The sequence below is a fragment of the Cricetulus griseus genome, chromosome X (assembly GCF_003668045.3).
Source record: "Cricetulus griseus strain 17A/GY chromosome X, alternate assembly CriGri-PICRH-1.0, whole genome shotgun sequence".
NCBI classification, from domain to species: Eukaryota; Metazoa; Chordata; class Mammalia; order Rodentia; family Cricetidae; genus Cricetulus; species Cricetulus griseus.
In genome coordinates, this window is record NC_048604.1 from 44,661,625 (window position 1) to 44,684,125 (window position 22,501).

The window sequence follows — 22,501 nt, forward strand, 5'->3', positions numbered from 1 at the left end:
TCGCTAGTCTACCCTGGTCACTAGATTGTGTCCTACCCCTGCTAAGGCTAGGCACTCGCTGAAGAGCTCCACCTTCTTACATTTGGAAATAGGACTCAGCTGTATTTGGCTTACCCAACTCTGCTAAAGTTCTGAGGCTGTGCCTAATTAGCTTTTCCCCCGTGTGCGTTTACTAAGGCAACAAGAAGGTGTCATGAGACTTGCAATTGCCAGTGACTAAGGTTAAACCCTCCTCACTATTGTAGTGCTTTAACATGCCGATTTGGACATTCAATAGCAATTAGTACAGTGTTGTGTGCCACTCTTCCAGTGTGTGATGCTCACCACCTTTCCCAAATACGCTAAAAGTAACTGACTAGAAGGTGAAGATGCTCGTAGTCCCCAAAGTCAGGCTTTTCTACCCCACCCCGGGCTTCTAGAGTATCTTGGTTTCTATGGCATCTTCATCTGCTGTCATATACTGCCACCAGAAACGGACTAATGCTTTGCAATCAGAGTACTCTAAGAAAACATGACTTTCTAAGATATGTTGTTTTCTTGTTGAAAATCACCATGAAAAATATTCATGGATAGTAAAAATATTCAATTTTTAACTCCTATTCTTAATCTGATCACAGTTATAGTAGGTAACTTTTTGTTCTTTCAGTCAAGATGAGTGATAGACCAGACTTGTCAGAAGTGCAAAGGTTTGACAGATCAAAACTGAAGAAAACTAATACCGAAGAAAAAAATACTCTTCCATCAAAGGAAAGTAAGTCATGAAGGTTCCTAGTTAAGGGAAACAGTGGTGAAAGTTGATGTATTCAGTTAACAAATCTATGTTCTATTGCCAAAATTTAAGCAGTAGTTATAGAATTATTATCATGAATGCAGGAATTAAAATATCAAATAGTTTTTTATTTCGATAATACATGTGGCTTTCATGCTAGGTTACAGTAGTAATGGTATCATAAATTCATTTCTTCTTACAAAATCACTAAAGCTACATTAAAGATAATCTTGGAATATTTGATGTGGTACTATATCAGTCTCAATTTTGCCCAGTTTTTAAATTTTATTATAAATGTTAATTAGATATTTTTCAGGTTGCAACAGTTTGAATCTATGATCTCATCAATAAAAAATTATGCAAACTGTGGTTTTGGTCTTCTATAAATAGATGTAAAGTGAAAGGCTTGTGTGTGTTCAAGCTTCCTAAATGCAAAGGATCAGTTTGCTCTTCAGAATACCAGCCTGCTGCAGAAACTGAAAGTGCACTTTTCAAGCTGAGTGGCACTTTTTGTCTTGTCAGCTTTAATTGGGAACTCAAAAATTCAAAAAAACCATCTGAAAAAATCTAACTTCCTAGTTGTATAAGCATAAAACTGAAGCATAAGTATAAGCATAAAACTCAGTGACTTAGTGAAGCATTTTAGAAGAAACTGAAATTAATTTTAAGAAAGCCAGAAAAAGAAAGAAGAAAATCCCTTCTAATGATTTTTTTCTATTTTTCTTTCCTAGCAATCCAGCAAGAGAAGGAGCTTACCAAAAAATCATAAAATGATCTCTTTTGAAAAAGTAAACTTCAACATGGACTAACAGTCTTGGTTTTAGGCTTTTTTTTTTTTGTAAACCTATGTGTTTCTAGAGAATGGTTTCTCACCTATACCTTACAGTTAAATGTTAATCAGTACCCAGTTAAGCTGTAATCAGTACCAGGCATTCCCTTAGTTTTTAAACTTCCTCATTGATGCATACAATTACAGATAGTAGACACGGACAGTAATCTCATCACTAATAACCACGGTTCTTATGTAGTCCTTGTGCCTTTTATAATGGAAGCCAGTTTTAACCTATAATATGTGACTCCATTGCTTTGTCATCATTCTCAACTTGTTGACTTTTGCAGGTTCTCACACTTTATTTTTGTTTCTAATGTAGCAATGAAAATAAATATGGTCATTATGTTAGTATTCCTATGGTATATTTTCTTGTTTTTTTCATGCATTTATTTATTTTATGTGGGTGTGGGAGTCACAGTGATGATGTGGAGATCAGAGGACAAACTGAAGGAGTTGGTTTTCCCTCCACCACAGGGATCAGGATCCAGGGACCAAACTCAGGGGATCAAATTGAGATCTTTAACATTGACAAACATCTTTACCTGTTGAGCCGTTTTGTTGGCTCCATTTTATTTGTTTTAATTTTTAAAGGTTCTAGTATTTATGAGTGGGGGGCAGTTGGGACAAATGGTATCCACCCCTCTTAGTTTGACTTTGGACCACTGGATGGATGTTAGGGACCGAGCTCATGAGCAGTCTATAGAAGTGAAGAAATGAAAATGACAGACATTCTGCACCTTGGAATGGCTGTCCTTTAACAAGGGATGCTGCCAGAAGGGTTCTTTAACCTTTCTCTTAATAAGGTTGTGAAGGCCGTTATTTTTCAGACTCCTCGTTATGGACACCTGGACCAACAAGCCTACATCGTTGTATGGCAGGGCTTGGTCCAAAACCCTCTTCCATGGCTACAGCCTTGGGTAATTCAGATGTTGGACCCATGCACTTCCCAGGTTCTCACTCTAAAGGATGACAAGCCACCAGCCAAGGAGACCACTACCCCCAAGAAGGTTTATCCTGACACCCACTCTGACTTACCCCTTCTGGACCCTCCTCCCCCTTACCCACCTGCCCTGCCCCCCACTCATTCCCCAGCCTCTCCAGGACCCTCTGCTCCCCTTCCCCTGAATTCGGTCCCAGACCAGCACTGGGAACCCTCAGCCATAGGGGAGTTTCATCAGAGACTTCTGTCACTCTTCCCTTGAGAGCTTATGGCCCCCCACTTCTGGCAGGATATGATGGACACGTCCCCTTACAACCTCTTCAATATTGGCCCTTCTCCTCTGCAGATCTATATAATTGGAAGACTAATCACCCCCCCTTTCTCGGAGGACCCCACCAACTTGATTAAACTGGTGGAATCCCTGATGATCTCCCACCAGCCAACCTGGGATGATTGCCAGCAGCTCCTCCAAACCATCTTCACTACTGAAGAGCGGGAGAGGATCCTGCTAGAGACTCGGAAAAATGTACCAGGGGCAGATGGTACCCCTTCTAGGCTGGATAATGTCATCAACGCTGGTTCCCACTCGATCGCCCCAACTGGGATTTCAATATGGCTGAAGGTAGGGAACGACTGACAGTCTACCGCCAGGCCCTAGTGGCAGGTCTCTGAGGGGCCACAAGATGCCCCACCAATTTGGCAAAGGGAAGGGAAGTGATTCAGGGAGCCACAGAAGCCCCCTCCATTTTCTTGGAGAGGCTCATGGAGGCCTACCGCCGGTACACCCCCTTCGATCCTGCGTCCGAGGATCAGAGGGTGTTTCTTGCCATGGCCTTCATAGGGCAAGCGGCCCCTGATATTAAGAAAAAACTACAAAGATTAGAAGGGCTACAGGACCTGACACTAAGAGACCTAGTTAAGGAAGCAGAAAAGGTTTATTACAAGAGAGAGACAGAAGAAGAAAAGGAAGAGAGAAAGCAGGGAGAGCAGGAATAGCGCAAAAATAAGAGAGAAAAGAGACAAGAGAAAAACCTCACTAGGATCTTGGTCACAGTGGTAGGAGACCACAGTGGTCAAAGGTAAAAGTGAGAAAATGTCAGGCAGCCAGGAGCCCTGGGCAACCGACGCCCACTGGGAAAAGATGAATGTGCCTATTGTAAAGAAGAAGGACATTGGGCCCGTGAGTGTCCCAAAAACCCTAAAAGAAGGGGACCCCCAAAAGGATTATGACCCTTGGGGAAGATAACTAGGGAAGGTGGGGCTCGGATTCCCTCCCTGAGCCTAGGGTAACCCTCAATGTGGAGGGGAGCCCTGTTGAATTCCTGGTGGATACCGTCACCTAGCCCTCAGTATTACTAAATGAGAATGGGCCTCTAGCCTCTAAAAAATCTTGGGTCATCGGGGTCACTGGGCAAAAGCAATATTCATGGACTACCGGAAGAACAGTAGATCTGGGAATGGGCTGGGTAACACACTCATTTCTGGTCATCCCTGACTGCCCTGCCCCACTGCTGGGGAGGAACCTGTTGACCAAATTAGGAGCACAAATTGCCTTTAAGCTGAAAGGACCTGAGGTCACCTACACCAAGGGCATAACCACCCTACCACTCAGATTAGAAGATGAACACAGGATGTTGGAAACCTGCCCAAACCAGCCACCAGATACCCAACAATGGTTTTGAGAAATCCCAAAGGCCTGGGCAGAGAACACTGGGATGGGACTGGCTTGGGCCCAACCACCAGTCGTCGTAGAGCTTAAGATGACTGCCACCCCCATTAAGGTCTGCCAGTACCCCATGAGCCAAGAGACCCAACAAGGAATCAGGCCACATATCCAGCACCTCCTCAAACAGGGCATTCTCGTGCCATGCCAATCACCATGGAACACACACCTCCTACAGGTTAAAAAGCCTGTCCAGGACCTCAGAGAAGTCAATAAGAGGGTACCGGACATTCATCTAACAGTTCCCAACCTGTATAGCCTCCTGAGCTCCCTTCCTCTGGATAGGACTTGGTATACTGTTATAGACCTTAAAGATGCCTTTTTCTGCTTAAGGTTACACTCCGCCAGCCAGCTGATTTTCGCCTTTAAATGGAGAGACCCAGATGAGAGTATATCTGGCCAACAAACGTGGACTCCTCTGCCACAAGGTTTTAAGAATTCTCCAACCTTGTTTGACGAGGCTCTCCATCGGGACTTGGTCTATTTCAGATCAAGCCACCCCTAAATAACCCTCCTACAATATGTAGATGACCTCTTATAGGCAGGAGAAACCCGAAATGACTGTCTACAGGGCACACGGCAACAGCTCCAGGAGTTGTCCCAATTGGGATATCGTGCATCAGCCAAGAAGGCCCAAATCTGCCAGCAACAAGTAACCTATCTGGGGTGTCTATTAAAGGAAGGCCAGAGATGGTTCACAGAGGCCCGCATGCAAACTGTAACCCAGATTCCCCCTCCCAAGACACCAAGGGAGGTAAGAGAGTTGCTGGGTTCCCCGCCTATGGATAGCCGCCTATGGATAGCCGGGTTTGCCTCCTTGGCTACCCCCTTATACTGCCTGACAAAGGAAGGGTCCCCCTTCCATTGGGGGGCTGAACAACAACAGGCATTTGATAAACTAAGAGGGCCCTCCTTACTGCACCTGCTTTGGCCCTGCCCGGTGTAAGTAAACCTTTTCTTCTATATGTAAATGAGAGAGGAGGAATAGCTAAAGGAGTGTTGGCCCAAGCCTTGGGTCCCTGGAAGAAACCGGTGGCCTACCTATCCAAGAAACTGGATCTAGTAGCCACGGGATGGCCAAGCTGCCTAAGAGGCATCGCTGCAGTAGCCCTACTGGATAAAGATGCTGATAAATTAACTATGGGACAAATGTTGACCGTGGTTGCCTCCCATGCCCTTGAAAGTATAATCAGGCAGCCTCCAGACCTCTGGCTGTCTAATGCAAGAATAACTCATTACCAAAGCCTTTTGCTAAACCCAGACTGGATCCAATTTAGCCCTCCTGTTACCCTCAATCCGGCCAACTTGCTGCCTGAAACCACAGACGAAGAAGTGATCTACAGTTGCCAGGACATCTTGGTGCAAGAAACAGGGACCAGACAGGACCTCCAGAACCTCCCACTCGCAGGGGCCCAATTAACATGGTACACATACGGCAGCAGCTATGTTGTTGAAGGAAAACAGGTAGCAGGAGCAGCGGTGGTAGACAGAAACCATACTATCTGGGCCAGCATCTTACCCGAGGGAACCTCCGCCCAGAGAGCCGAACTGGTGGCACTGACTCAGGCCCTACGACTGGCAGAAGGTAAGACCGTCAACATCTACACGGACAGCTGATACACCTTTGCCACAGCTCACATACATGGGGCCATTTATCAACAGCGAGGGCTAATGACCTCAGCCGGGAGAGAAATCAAAAACAAACAGGAGATCATACAACTATTAAATTCCCTTATCTGCCATGGAAGGTGGTCATTATTCATTGCCTAGGACACCAGAAAGCCGTCACCAGGGAAGTGAAAGGTAACCAAAGGGCCAACCAAGAAGCGAAGAGAGCAGCCCAAGGTCTAAACATCCTGACCAGATCGACAAATTCTTCGATTATATGGCCGAGGACCTCGCACAGATAAAGAGCAAGGCTTTACCCAAACCACCACAGATCCTGCATGGAGGACTCCTGAAGGTAAATGCATTCTACCCAGGAAGCTGGCAGTCCCCTTTCTTAGGCAAATTCATCGGCTTACTCATCAAGCACATCAGGACACTTGTATGCACCTCCTCCTACTACATTATGTGACTAGGGAGGCTCACCAAGGAGATTACAGGAGAGTGCACCCCTTACCAGATGGTAAATGCCCACCCTACCAAGCAACCCCCGGGCTACCACCCGAGGGGGCAACAGGCCTGGTAGCTACTGGGCAGTAGACTTCACTGAGATTAAGCCAGCCAAGTATGGGTACAAATATTTACTTGTTTTTATTGACACTTTCTCTGGATGGGTAGAAGCCTACCCCACTAGGACCGAAATGGCCATGATCGTGGCTAAAATGATTCTTGAAGAAATCTTCCCTAGGTTCAGGATCCCCCAAGTAATCGGACCAGACAACGGTCCTGCATTTTTTGCCCAGGTAAGTCAGGGACTGGCCAAGATCCTGGGCTAAATTGGAAATTACATTGTGCTTATAGGCCCCAAAGTTCAGGACAGGTAGAAAGAATGAACAGGACCCTAAAAGAGACCATGACTAAATTGGCCTTAGAGACTGGCGTCACAGACTGGACAGTCCTCCTTCCCCTATGCCCTTTTTCGAGTTCGAAATACCCCCACCCCCTCAAAGTTACCACTTACGAGGTTCTATACGGTACCCATCCTCCACTAACCCAAATGTCTGGTTTACCCCCTAAAGAATCCTACCCCCCCAATACCCTATATGCCAGGTTAAAAGTGCTCGAGACAGTACAGAGAGAGTTGTGGAAGCCATTAGCGATCACCTATGCACCAGGAGACCTCCAAGCCCCCCACCAGCTTCAAGTGCCAGACCTCGTCTATGTTAGATGCAACCGTGCAGAGAACCTCGAGCCCCTCTGGAAAGGACCCTACCTGGTGTTGCTAACCACCCCAACTGCCATCAAAGTCGATGGCATCCCAACCTGGATACATGCTTCACACGCTAAACCCGTACCTGCTCCAGCCTGCCCCCCATGGAAGCTGGAGAAAACTAAAACCCCCTCAAGATATGCCTCCGTCGTCGTCCTGATTCTAGTGACCCTGGGACCTCAGAAGATAAGTAGTTCCTCAAACCCCCATGCCCCCCAAAACTCACCTGGCAGATAATCTCCCAGATAGGGGGACATGGTTTGGTCGACTAGCAGAATCACTACTCCTTGGACCTGGTGGTCTGATCTTATCCCGGACTCATGCCAACTTGCTATAGGCCTAGACACCTGAGATATTCCCAGGGCTAACCCCAGGGAAGCAATTCCCAGTTGTGACTCCAAACCCTGCTGCTGCCCAATATCCTGAGGAATGGGGGGATGAGGATGTAGTCACCCCCAGCTTAGACACTAGCTCAGAAAAACAGGCCTCTATATTTGTCCAAGAGATGGGAGAAATCGGGAGACTGCCCAACAATGTGGGGAGGCTAATCAATTTTTTTGTAAAGCCTGGGGATGTGAGACCACTGGAAATACTTTGTGGAAAACCTACTTCCACCTGGGACTTGATCTCTGTAAATGGAGCCCACCCCTGGGAAGGAGAAACACCAGGACTCACTCAGGTTGCCAGAATACAATCCCATACATACAGTACAGCGTTGCTGTGTCTCAAGAGACAGGACCCTGGATAGGACAAGGGTTATGCCTAAACGACACTTGTAACCCACTAAATATCACCTTTACAGCCCCAGGAAAACAGTTAAAACAGGAGTGGTTGCAAGGACGCCAATGGGGAATCGTCTCTATCAAGAAGGTACGGACCCCGGGTTGCTGATGACCATCCAATTAAAAATAGAAGCCCCGTCTCCAGTATCCATAGGACCCAACTCAGTAATATTTGACCAGAGAGTAATGCAGGAAATAGGCCCACAACAGGCCACTGTAGTTCACCCAACCTCCCAGACACCCTCTACCATCCAGGTACCTCCCCCCGTTGGGCACAGAGCAATGGCTCCTCAATATTATCCAAGGGGCGTTTGAGGCTCTCAATACCACAGACCCAAACCTAACTAAATTTTGCTGGGTATGTCTGACTCCTGTCCCCCCTTACTACGAGGGAATAGCCTTTAAAGGAAATTTCACCAACCGCACATCTTCCAGTACCTGTGCATGGGACTCTCAAAGAAAACTCACCCTCACCGAGGTGTCCAGGAGAGGAACATGTATAGGACAGGTGCCACAGGACAAGCAACAGCTTTGCATTCAGGTCCTGACCCTGCCAGTTTCCCAAGACAACTTATACCTCTTGCCTCCCAACAACGGTTTGTAATACCAGCCTCACCCTCTGTGTCTCCATATCCATGTTTAATACAACCAGGGACTATTGCATAATGATACACCTCCTGCCTCGAGTGTTATACCATGACACTAGGTAGGTCGAGGATGAATTTGACCTCCAACCCCATTGGGTAAAAAGAGAACCAGCCACCCTAACACTAGCTGTCCTCATGGGGTTGGGACTAGGAGCGGGTGTAGGAACAGGAATGGCATCCTTGATCACTACCTCACAAATGATAGAAGGGCTCAAACAGGCTATTACTAAGGACCTCAAAGCTATTGAAAGCTCCATCACCAAACTTGAAGAATTCTTAACATCCCTTGTAGGGAGCCGTCCCTGCATTCTCCATTACAAGATGGCGCCTGCATCCGGCAGGCACTGAATGTAAACAAGTTAGTGCGCAGGCGCTGGGTAACTTTCCATCCCTTGGTCTCTGCCTCTTCCGTGGCGTCATATGGTCCGATGAGCTACAGCAAGTCAGGGGGTAACACATCCGAGGCGGCGGTTGCCAGCCTTTATAAGGGATGGGTTCTTGGGAGTTCGGGGTCTCCGCTCTGTAAGCTTATGCTCTCTCTCTCAAGACGCATTAAAGCTTTACTGCAGAAGGATCCAAGTGAGCTGTGTTGGTCTTCCTGGCGAGACGATCGCGAGGGACAATCCCTGTCTGAGGTAGTACTACAGAATCGAAGAGGGTTAGATCTATTCTTCCTTAGAAATGGGGGCCTCTGCGTAGCCCTAAGAGAGGAATGCTGCTTTTATGTGGACCACTCAGGAATTATTAAAGATTCCATGACAAAATTAAGAAAATGGCTAGAGGAAATAGAGAGGAAGGGAAGCCAACCAGGGCTGGTTTGAAAGCTGGTATAGCAGGTCTCCTTGGTTCACTACTCTGGTCTCCTCATTGCTCGGGCCTATCATTATTGTCTTGTTACTTCTCACTTTTGGTCTTTGTATTCTCAACCGCCTAATAACTTTCATTCGTGAGAGAGTAAGTGCAGTCCAGGCACTGATGCTGCGCCAGCAATACCACTCACTTCCTGATGGGGATGCCGGAGAGACAGCAATTCCACGATTGGAATCTCCAAAAAGAAAAGGGAGAAATAAAGGACCAAAAATTTAAATTAATAGAAGTTTAAAAACTTAGGGAACCTCTAATGATAAAGGAAAATTTAACTCCTTAAATCAGGAGTGCCATGACTGGTGCCTGATCCCTTGCTCTCAGAGAAGGAGATGTAAGTGTCCACTACTCCTGTATCTTAATCACTAAAACTATGGGCCTAAGAGTTCCAATAAATTATATAATTTTTAACTTCTGTTCCCAGTTTAAACATATCTCAACAGATTTCCACTTCTGGCAGACAAATATCAGTTGCTGACTACAGCCTGCTCCTAAAGGCTGCCAGCCCTGGACTTGCTGTGAATGTGAACTAGCCCAGCTGATGTGAACACTCCCCAAATCTTCAACAGAATCTGCGAACTAGATGCCTCCATTAAATGTCCCATTTCCTTAATACCCTTTTTGACTTTTGACTAGCATTTCAGCATTCTCAGGGTCCCAGACAACAACACCCCAAAAGTCAGGAGGAAGTAACACAGGAAAGAATACATTGACCCTTTTCCCTGGTTGAGATGCTAAGTCAAAAGGAAACTCCTATACATAGGGGACAAGAAGACAACAGATAATTTACTAACCTGTACCCCAAACTTACCCAGAGTTTTTTTTTTTTTTTGAAAAATATAGCCTCTTGCTATTTGCAACAAGTTCTTGCTGCTCCCGAGTGTTTATCCCGGGGTCCCACCCCATGGGGTCTTTCAGGAAATAGGAGCAGAAAGTGAGGAGAGCAGAGAGACAAGAGCCAGAAAGAGAGCAGAAAGAGCAGAAAAAGAGAGAGCAAGAGAGTGTAAGTGGGCAGGGCTCTGTCTTTTAAAGAGGTACTTTGCACCTGCGTGCAGATTAGTAGTCATGGAACCCTGGGCTGACCAGAGTACTGCCTGAGTGACAGGGGCAGGCCAGCATAATGCCTGAATCATTACATTCCCACCTTTACTTATTATTAAAAAAGGTGAGGAGTTAGGCATGGCAGGTTACCTTAGGGAATAAGGATGTTGAGTTCTCAAGACTATTTCCTGTTAACTGGGGGGTGTTCACCATCTTTGGGGGACCTAAGAAAGCTGGGGTGCTGCCATGTTCTGGGGTAGCTGGTTGTTTCATCGCAGTCCAGGCTGTATGCAACTCTCTGGCACCTCTTAGACCTGGCAAGTTGTACAAAGTTAAGTTTAGGAAAATTTTTTTTCTTAGGTCCTGGTACTTGAGGGGAGGGGATCATAAGATGAGGGAAGGGTTCCCCAGGGGGTCCCAAGATGAGGGAAGGGAGTCCTGGGACCAGGGGAAGGTTGAATCTGACCTGTTTGGGTGGGTCCAATTTGGCTCCCTGGAACTTGCAAGAATCCTTTTGAGTTTGTGAAAACATAAATTTTAGACACATAAGCAGTATACTCATATCAGAAACAATTTGGTTGAAAGCATTAACATTTTAAAAGCTGACAGATATCTTTAGGGCAATGAAAAGCACCTTCATTTTGAGCTTGCAGTTATGATCACAGAGTGGTATAGTGTGGTGTTTACAACCCTGTATTGAGTAATATTAGAACTTTGAACAGTAGCGTAAGGAGAGAGAGAAATCTGGAACATGCTTCATTCTTTTGACTGTCTCAACTCACTTTGTCATTACTTAAGCCTTTTGGAGCAAACAGACGGGAGATTTAAAGAGACAGAGTAGACTTAAACTGCCAGTGATAAGAAAGCAGAGCCACTGCAGATGGAACAGGCCAGTGGGAAGGCACACCATGAAGCAAACAAGCCATGCGCGATAGAGCCAGTGAAAGAAGACATTAGAGACAAAAATACAAGGCAAAAAATTGGCAGAAGCAGGCTAGACGGTCCCTCTGCATATGCTTCGGGAAGAGAGTAACGCATAGAGTGGGCAGGCCTATACCTAGGCCACGTGGTCAAGATGGCAGCTGCCATAAACCCATTCTCATCTGACAGAAGTTAAACTCTCAGAGCATCCTGAGCAGATGCTGCCTCAGGCCAGGCCATTCTATATGGAGAAGAAACACAGTAGAAGGGCAGCAGAGATAGGACAAACAGGACAGTGAGAGACATTTTGAACAGGAGCATATAAGGTCTACGAAACAGGACATTCCCAGGTGGAAGGAGTTTCCCGCCCTGAGACAGGCTTAGCCATGATGGGAAGCTCCAGGACACTGCTGGAAAGAAGAGGGAAACAGACAAGTGAAAAAGAGCAGAGGCCACACTTTCCAACTATGGATCACTGGTAGAATGTAGGGTGCCAATGATAGAGGAGGGAAACAGACAATTGAAAAAGAGCAGAGGCCACACTTCCAACTATGGATCACTGGTAGAATGTAGGGTGCCAATAAGCGGGCACATGGTTTGATAAGGGGGGCCCAGCTTCCAAGAGAGAGGGAGAGAAGATCTTCATGGTCCGAGAGACTAAGGGAGGATCAGATGTGAAAGGCACCTACTGATTTTGTGGTCCATCGAGCACAAATCCGGGGCCAGGGCTCCCGGAGCCCGGGAGACACGTGGTCACCCAGTACTGGAATTCTCGACTGGGCCAAAAAGGCGAGAGACCACCCACAGTCTCGATATCGGTCCTAACTCATGGAAGCAAGGGCAGAGGTAGGGAGGAGGGGGAGGCTTTACCGGACATGGCAGTGGTGGATGGAAGAATCCAGAGATCCTTAGTTGGAAGAGAGACTGAATTGAAGGTTACAGGGTCCCAGCATATCTCAGAATGCCACAGGCAGGAGCAAATGCCAGGAAAACCTGCCAAGTCACGTGCACCAAAATGCGTTGTCTTGTTGCATCATATTCTCCACTGCTTTTATGGGCATGAGTCTAATTGTTGACTCGTTCTGTTCTAAGGAGGCATAGTTGATCCTAAGAACAAGTAGCTTATCACCAATACTCAGAGTAATCAGACACCAGCGATCTGTGCACCGAACCAAATTCAGCAGTGGGATCTGACACACCAACGCCCTGTGGCAGCTCTGCCTTCATCAGCTGGCCCAGGTAGGCTAGGGATGTTTCCGGTTTCCAGTTCCCATGCGTCACTGCTCAGAGTCATCTGACACCAGCGATCCTCGCACCAGAAGGAATTGGCAGCAGGATTCAACACACTGAGCACCCGGTGGCAGTTCTGTGTCCATCCACCGGCCCAGAGGGACCCAACACACCAGAACACTGCTGACTCCCGGGTAACAGTGACACCTCCATCCACGAGAAGAGGACAGACATCAGATTATTGGATCTGTCTGTATCAACCATAAGAGAACCTTGGTCACATACCCACCAGGAGAGCAAGAAACTCCTGCCACACCTACCAGAAGCAAGGATGAGAAGAGGACAAGGTAAAAACACATTCAACAACAGAAAACTCAATATGACACCACCGGAGACTAGGATCCATACACCTGCAAGACTTGAATATCACAATGCAGATGAAGCAGAAGAGAATGACCTTAAAAACATCTTCAGAAAAATGATAGAGGACCTCAAAGACGATGTGAGAAAATCCCTTAAAGAAATGGAAGAAAAAACTAACCAAAAAAACCCACAAGATATCAACAAATCTCTCAAGGAAACAGTTCGAGACCTAAAAACGGAAATAGAGAGAATAAAGAAAGCACAATCTGAGGAAATGCCAGAAATAGAAAAGCTGGGTAAATGATCAGGAACTACAGATGTAAGCATAACCAACAAAATACAAGAGACGGAAGAGAGAATCTCAGGAGTTGAAGACACACTATTGGAAATAGATTCATCAACCAAAGAAAATCTTAAGTCCAACAAATCCCTAACACAAAATATCCAGGAAATGTGAGATACAGTGAAAAGACCAAACCTATGAATAATAGGCATAGAAGAAGGTGAAGAAATCCAAATCAAAGGCGCAGAAAACATATTTAACAAAATCATAGAAGAAAACTTTCCCACCCTAAAGAAAGACATGCCAATGAAAACACAAGAAACCTACAGAACACCAAATAGACTGGACCAAAAAAAGGTCTCCTCGACACATAATAATCAAAACACCAAACATACACAACAAAGAGAAAATATTAAGAACAGCAAAGAAAAAGGTCAAGTAACCTATAAAGGCAAAGCTATCAGAATCACACCTGAATTTTCCATGGAAACTCTGAAAACCAGAAGGTCCTGGATAGATATTTTACCTACACTAAGAGACCATGGATGCCAGCCCAGACTACTATACCCAGCAAAGCTTTCAATCATTATAGATGGAGAAAACAAAATATTCCATGAAAAAAACAGATTCAAACAATAGGTATCCACCAATCCAGCCATACAGAAAGTCCTGGAAGGAAAAATACAACCCAAGGAGGTTAACTACAACCAGAAAAATATAGGCAGTAGATAAGCCCACTTTACCAACAGCCAAAAGGAAAAAGGGATAGAATCCCACACATAATCTCACCACCATCACCAAATCAAAAACAAATAAGAATGAACAATCAATGGTCATTAATTATCCATCAACATTAATGGTTTTAACTCCCCTATAAAAAGACACAGATTAGCAGAATGGATAAGAAGGCAGAATCCTTCCTTCTGCCGCATACAAGAAACACACCTTAACTTCAAAGAGAGACAGTACCTAAGAATTAAAGGTTGGGGAAAGATTTTCCAATTAAAATGGACCCAAGAAACAAGCGGGGATAGCAATCCTAATATCCAACAAATTGGACTTTAAACTAAAATCAGTCAAAAGAGATAAAGAAGGTCACTTCCTACTCATCACAGGAGAAATCCATCAGGATGAAGTCTCAATTCTGAACATTTATGCCCCAAATACAAAGGCATCCACGTTTGAAAAAGAAACATTACTAAAACTCAAATCACACATAAAACCACACACACTTATAGTGAGAGACTTCAACACCCCACTCTCACCACTGGACAGGAACACCAGACAGAAACTTAACAAAGAAGCAAAAGAACTAATAGAAGTTATGGTGCAATTGGACTTAACAGATATCTATAGAACATTCCATCCAAATACAAAACAATTTACCTTCTTCTCAGCACCACATGAAACCTTCTCTAAAATTGACCACATACTTAGCAATATGGCAAATCTCAACAGGTACAAAAAATTGAAATAACCCCCTGTGTCTTAAAAGACCACCACACTTTAAAATTAGAATTCAACAACAACACGAACTACAGAAAACCTACAAACTCATGGAAATTAAATAAAACCCAATTACACAATTCATGGGTCCAGGAAGAAATAAAAAAAGAGATTAACGATTTCCTAGAATTCAATGAGAATGGGGACACAACATATCCAACCTATGGGATACTTTGAAAGCAGTGCTAAGAGTAAAGTTCATAGCGCTAAATGCCCACATAAAGAAAGAGGAGAATAATCACACTAGAGAATTAACAGCACAACTGAAAGCTTTAGAAAACAAAGAAGCCATTCTTCAGTTGAGGGACATCTAGGTTGCTTCCAGGTTCTGGCTATTACAAACAATGCTGCTATGAACATGGTTGAACATATGTCCTTGTTGTATGAACATGCAGTATTTGGGTATATACCCAAGAGAGGAATGGCTGGATCTTGAGGTAGATTGATTCCCATTTTTCTGAGATGCCCCTCAACTGAAGAACGGAAAGAGAAAATGTGGTACATTTATACAATGGAGTACTACTCAGCAGAAAAATGCAATGGAATCTTGAAATTCGCAGGCAAATGGATGGAACTAGAAGAAGCCATCCTGAGTGAGGTAACCCAATCACAAAAAGACAAACATGGTATGTACTCACTCATATATGATTTTTAGACATAGAGCAAAGGTTTACCAGCCTATAATCCTCTTCCCCAAAGAAACTAGAAATCATGAATGACTCTGAGGGATAAATCGTCCCCAGGAATGGGAAGTGGCATGAACTCCCGAGCTAATTGAGAGCATGAGGGTAGGGGAGTGGGTGCTGCCACAATAAGAGCACAAGAAGAAGAGTAGAGGAGAAGAAATGGAGGAGCAGAGATATTGAGTTGGGGGAAGAATAGAGGAGAGAGAGCAGGATGAGAGATACCATATCAGAGGGAGCCACTATAGGTCCAAGAAGAGATCTGGAACTAGGGAGATCTCCAGAGACCTATAAGGATGACACGATCTGACAGTCTGGGCAGTGGAGGAGAGGATGGCCTAGAAGCCCTTCCCCTAGAATGAGATTGATGACTACTCTCTATGCTATCCTAGAGTCCTCATCCAGTGGCTGATGGAAGCAGAGACAGACATCCACAGAAATACACTGAGCTGAAATCTGGAACCTAGTTGAAGAGAGGGAGGAATGAAGAACGAAGGGGTCTGTACCAGGTTGGAGAAACCCACAGAAACAGTTGGCCTGAAAAAGGGAAAGCATATCGACCCCAGACGCTCTTTGGGAGGCCAGTACAAGACTGATCCAGCCCCCTGATCATGGATGCCAATGGGGAGATCCCTGCACTCCTGGGAGCCTCCTGAGGTGGACTGGCGTTTTGCCCTGGTGTGCGTGGGGGACTTTGAGAGCCCATGCCACTTGAAGGGATGCGCTCTGTCTCTGGACACATGGGGAGAGGCCTAGGCCCAGCACAGGAAGATTTGGTGGACTTGGTGGAGCCCCTGTTGGGGGCCCTACCCTGCCTGGGGAGTGGTGGGTGGATGGGGTGGGGGGTAGGTTGGAGGTGGGGGAGAAGGAATGGGGGTGAGGGGAGGGAGAGGGAATTACATGTGAAACAAGCCTGTTCCCTAACTTGAATTAATAATAATAATAATAATAATAATAATAATAATAATAATAGAAAAAAAGAAAACAAAGAAGCCAATAAAACCCTGAGGAGCAGACGCCAGGAAATAATCAAATTGAGGACAGAAATCAATAAAATGGAAACTAGGAGAACAATACAGAGAATCAATATAACAAAGAGTTGGTTCTTCGAGAAAATCAACAAGATAGACAAACCTGTATCCAAACTTACCAAACAACAAAGAGTGAACATGCAAATCAATAAAATCAGGAATGAAATTGGGGACAGAACAACAGACACAGAGGAAATCCAGATAATCATCAGGTCATACTTCGAAAACTTATATTAATCAAAATTCGAAAATCTTAAGGAAATGGACAATTTTCTGGAAAGATTTCACTTACCAAAATTAAATCAAGAATAGATAAGCAACTTAAATAGACCTATAAGCCCTACTGAAATTGAAGCAGTCATCCGAAGTCTCCCAATCACAAAAAGCCCAGGGCCAGATGGCTTCAGTGCAGAATTCTACAAGAAATTCAAAGTACAACTAATACCAATTGTCCTCAAAGTATTCTACACAATAGAAGCAGAAGAGTCATTGCCAAACTCTTTTTATGAGACTTCAATAACCTTGATACCCAAGCCAAACAAAGACACAACTAAGAAAGAGAACTACAAACCAGTATCCCTCATGAACATTGATGCAAAAATTCTCAATAAAATACTAGCAAATCGAATCCAAAATACATCAGAGAAATCATCCGTCACGATCAAGTAGGCTTCATCCCAGGGGTGCAAGAATGGTTCATATGAAAATCCATCAATGTAATCCACCATATAAACAGACTGAGGAAAAAAAAAAACCACATGACCATCTCACTAGATGCCGAAAGAGCCTTTGACAAAATCCAACACCCCTTCATAATAAAGGTCTTGGAGAAATCAGGGATAACAGGATCATACCTCAACATAATAAAAGCACTATACAGCAAGCAGACAGCCACCATCAAATTAAATGGAGAAAAACTCAATGCAATTCCTCTAAAATCAGGAACAAGACAAGGCTGCCCACTCTTTCCATACCTCTTCAGTATTGTCCTTGAAGTTCTAGCTAGAGCAATAAGACAACAAAAGGAGATCAAGGGAATACAAATAAGAAAGGAAGAAGTCAAACTCTCACTATTTGCAGATGATATGATAGTCTACATAAGTGACCCAAAAAACTTTACCAGGGAAATCCTACAGCTGATGAACACCTTCAGCAAAGTGGCAGAATACAAGATTAACTAAAAAAAATCTGTTGCCCTACTATATACAGATGGCACATTGATGGAGAAAGAAATCAGAGAAACATCACCCTTTACAATTGCCACAAACAACATAAAATACCTTGGGGTAACAATAACCAAAAAAGTGAAACACCTGTACCATAAGTATTTTGAGTCTCTAAAAGAAAGAAATTAAAGAAGATAACAGAAAATGGAAAGATCTCCCATGCTCTTGGATAGGCAGGATCAACATAGTAAAAATGGCAGTCTTGCCAAAAGCAATCTACAGATTCAATGCAATCCCCATCAAAATCCCAACACAATTCTTCACAGACCTTGAAAGAACAATTCTCAACTTTATATGGAGAAACAAAAGACCCAGGATAGCCAAAACAACCCTGTACAATAGAGGAACTTCTGGAGGCATCACCATCCCTGACTTCAAGCTCTATTACAGAGCTATAGTCCTGAAAACAGCTTGGTATTGGCACAAAAATAGACCAATGGAACAGAGTTGAAAACCCTGATATTAACCCCCACACATACGACTACCTGATTTTTGGCAAACAATATAAATATACACGCTGGAACAAAGAGAACATCTTCAATAAATGATGCTGCCATAACTGGATGCAAACATGTAGAAGACTACAGATAGACCCAAGCCTTTCGCCCTGCACAAAACTTAAGTCAAAATGGATAAAAGACCTCGACATAAACCCAGCCACACTGAACCTATTAGGAGATAAAGTGGGAAATACCCTTGAATTAATTGGTACAGGGGACTGCTTCCTGAACATAACACCAGTAGCACAGACACTGAGATCAGCAATTAATAAATGGGACCTCCTGAAACTGAGAAGCTTCTGTAAGGCAAAGGACACAGTCAGCAAGACAAAACGGCAGCCCACAGACTGGGAAAAGATATTCACCAACCCCACATCAGACAGAGGGCTGATCTCCAAAATATACAAAGAACTCAAGAAGCTAGTCACCAAAACACCAAATAATCTAATTAAAAAGTGGGGTACAGAACTAAATAGACACTTCTCAATAGAGGAATCTAAAATGGCTGAAAGACACATAAGAAATTGTTCAACATTCTTAGCCATCAGGGAAATGCAAATCAGAATAACTCTGAGATACCCTTTTACTCCTGTCAGAATGGCTAAAATCAAAAATACCAATGACAGTTTATGGTGGAGAGGATGTGGAGTAAGGGCAACCCTTCTCCACTGCTGGTGGGAGTGCCAACTTGTACAGCCACTTTGGAAATCAGTATGGCGACTCCTCAAGAAATTGGGAATCTATCTACCACAAGATCCAGCAATTTTACTCCTAGGCATATACTCAAAAGAAGCAATTCATACAACAGGGATATCTGTTCAACGATGTTCATAGCAGCACTATTTGTAATAGCCAGAAACTGGAAGCAGCCTAGATGCCCCTCACCTGAAGAATGGATAGAGAAATTGTGGTACATTTACACAATGGAGTATTACTTAGCAGAACAAAAAACAATGGAACCTTGAAATTTGCAGGAAATGGATGGAACTCGAAGAAACCATTCTGAGCGAGGTCACCCAGTCACAAAAAGACAAACATGATATGTACTTACTCATATGTGGATTTTAGACATAGAGTAAGGGATTACTAGCCTACAATCCACACTGCCATCGAAACTAGTAAACAAGGCGGACCCTAAAAGAGACAAACATTGTCCCCTGGAGAAGGGGAAAGGGTCACCATCTCCTGAGCAAATTGAGAACGTGGGAAGAGGGAGGAGGGAGCTACGAGAATGAGAAGGGGAGAAAAGGAAGGATGCAGAGGTCATGAGGGAGCAGAAAGTTTGAATCAGGTGTAGATTCAAAGAAAGGATATGTGATAGGTAGGGTTTTAGTTGGGGGTTGGTGGGGGAGCAAGGGAGGGAGAAGGGAACTGGGATTGTCATGTAATTCAATCTTGTTTGTAATTCAAATAAGAAAAAGTCCAAAAAAAAAGAACAAGTAGCTTAACTGGGTTTATTCTCTGATGCAATTGGCCATGCAGTTGAGGATGCAGGGTCCCACCATTAGCTCAATCAGGATAAGAATCAATGGTCCAGCTAATGCAGACAGTAAGGTAGTCAGTCATAGGGACCAGATAAACAGAGACTAATACCAATTATCTGATCTATGCCTCCCTTCCTCCCCTTCTTTGAGGTTTTCCCTGACCATGGTAAAAATTTCCCTAATTACACCTGATTAGTAAGATTGAAACCGCAGTTTTCTCCTAAAGCTATACATAATCCTTGTTTCATAAAGAGAAGATCTAAGCCCCTTTGATTTTTCAGAACCACTTCATCTGAAGAGTATACTTGCTTTTCTAGTCTGGATATAGCGTTCTCTGATATCCCTAAGTCCTCGTCCACTTGTTTACTTAATTCTTAATTCACAGACTATGAGGGCAGATGTTCCTATGGCTCTTGCTCCAGCAATACCAGCTCCAACCAGGAGTTTGATGTGGCTTATTTTCCCCTTTGCAGCCTGAGGTCCATCTGCTCTCCATTCTTCTCATTATATGAGTATACCAGGGCAATATGTGCACTAGGTCACATAAGAGCAGTATTTCTTAACCTTCCTAACACTGTGATCCTTTAATACAGTTTCTTGAATTATGGTGACACCCCCACCATAACATTATTTTTTGCTACTTCATAACTGTAATTTTGCTGCTGTTACGAATTGTAACATAAATATGGGATATTCAGGATATCTGATATGTGAGCCTCCCATGATGTCATGACTCACATGTTGAGGGACACTGCATAAGAGGGACTTATTTTTTTGGAATGCCTCAGAGGAGGCACATTTAATTAAATCATTTGTGCTTATCCACCAAATGGTCTTGGGGGTGGGGGCATACAGTACTGTTGCTAATAACAGGAAATGACATGGAGAGTGGAATATCAAGCATCAGAGTAAAGTCCTGGACAACAGTCAGGATCCAGCTCCCTGTAGTTACCCCAGTGTTAGCTCAGGCTGTTCCCAGTTACTGTTGTTTTTATTTGCTTGTAGACCAATGGTCTAGTTGGTCCCTTCCCCAATGTAGTAAGGAGGGTCAAGGATTCAGGCACAGCTAGCAATCCTAACCAATACCTGGCTGGGAGTGGTTAAGCAAATGGTGAACCTTGTCAATGGTAGAGAATATAGAAGGATTCCTGGCCCTAGTGTTGATGGGGCCTAGGCTGGTAATGGTTTGGGCACTTTTGGGGACCAATATAATGGGAGGCAGCATTAGTTGGGGTTGAGTCTTTCCCTTCAGCATGGGTAGTAGTTCTTTGTTGGGAGGCATAGGTCTGGGGGCCCAGGGATTTGGCCATTTCTAAGGACTTGAGAAGGGAGTGATTAGACATTTCTGCCTGGGGAATGAATATCCTGGAGTTTGGGGAAGATGGGAGGTGTTCTCCCAAATATAACTTCAAAAGGAGTTAGCTCCTCCGGGTAAGGAACACTCTGGGCCTTGAGAAATGAAAAGGGGTTGGCTCAATTTTTGTCAATTTCCAGGATCAGTTTGATCAGAGTCTCCTTATGAAGGAACCAGCTTCCCTTTTGGCAGCCATAATGGCCAAACACGTGCTTCTATGACCTTGTCCTAGAAACTAGAAAGTCAGATGCCTGCCTCGTGACAAGGAACCAATCAGAAGTTAGCTGGTAGCGCTGTTTTATGATCCTGGGTGTGCTTTATGGACAAGCGCACAACAATGACGTAGAGAGCATAGCAACCACCCTGGGAGGGCCTATGGGCCATAACAACCAGTTGACCAATCAACACAGGGCAAGCCCTCTAAGGCTGGAGGCACACCAATTGTAAGCCTGTGCGTAAGTGCATACCCCTAGACACTCCCCTTACGCTGCCCTATAAGATCTTTCAGGAGACCCTAGGAGCCGTCTTTTCTAGCTATCCGCCATGGCAGGTGAATGAAAGACCCGAGCTAACATGGGGTTAGCTCGTTAAATTACAATAAAGCCTCGTGCAGTTTGCAGCAAGCTCTCGAATCCGCCTGGTGATTGGGGTGACCGAGAACATGGCCTGGGACCCCGGATACTTGAGTTTTCGGGGGTCTAACACTTAAAAAAGTTCTATTCATCCTTTCTATCTGACCTGAGCTTTGTGGCCTATCCGCACAATGTACTTTCCAATTAATATTTAACACCTTTGTCCTATTGTGAGACACTTTGGCTGTGAAGGCAATATCAGAAGCTAATATGTTACCTAAGAAGGTGCCCATTGTTCATTGCAAAGGATACCAGAAAGGGGATTCCCCAGAAGCCAGAGGTAACAGAGTGGCTGACTTGACTGGCCAGGAAGTAGCCATAGAGCCAATGGAGCCTCTTTAAGTCTTGGTAGCTCCGCTGGTTCCCAGCTTACTAAGATGTCTAGAATATAACCTGGGTGAAATGAGAACTGGACACACAGGATAAACAAGGTAGGGGATGCTGTCAGATGGCAGACTCATCCTTTCTGTAAGTCTGAGGTAGCAACTTATTTAGTAACTCCATCAAGCCACCCACCTAGGGGCCACAAAAACTGGTGAACTTCTCAGACCCAGGTACAATGTTCCAAATTTAGAGGGCCTGATTAATGAGACAACTTTTAGATGTCCTATCTGTGCTCAGGTAAACCCCAAAGGGGAAAGGAAGATCCCACAAAATACATCAGGGAAATGCAAGGCAAAACTATATTGAGATTCCTTCTCCCCACAGTTAGAATGACTATCATTAAGAAAGCATGTAATGCTGGTGGTGGTGGCACACTCCTTTAATCCAGCACTATGGAGGCAGAGGTAGGCAGATCTCTGTGAGTTTGAGAC

General features: G+C 44.4%; 1 protein-coding gene across 1 annotated transcript; it reads left to right on the forward strand.

Annotated features, from left to right (window-relative positions):
* The first annotated feature begins 651 nt into the window (after window positions 1-651).
* On the forward strand, window positions 652-1,812 carry Tmsb15a (thymosin beta 15a). Its single transcript, XM_035449787.1, has 2 exons — window positions 652-751; window positions 1,501-1,812. Exons 1-2 carry the CDS (start codon window positions 652-654, stop codon window positions 1,536-1,538), a joined length of 138 nt encoding a protein of 45 aa, XP_035305678.1. The 3' UTR covers window positions 1,539-1,812.
* Window positions 1,813-22,501: the final 20,689 nt, after the last annotated feature.

What these genes read in the sequence shown, in the direction of transcription:
- Tmsb15a (XM_035449787.1), top strand. Translation starts at nt 652, where the DNA reads ATGAGTGATAGACCAGACTTGTCAGAAGTGCAAAGGTTTGACAGATCA. An exon ending in TACTCTTCCATCAAAGGAAA is followed by an intron (nt 752 to 1,500) that starts GTAAGTCATGAA and finishes TTTCTTTCCTAG; the next exon opens with CAATCCAGCAAGAGAAGGAG.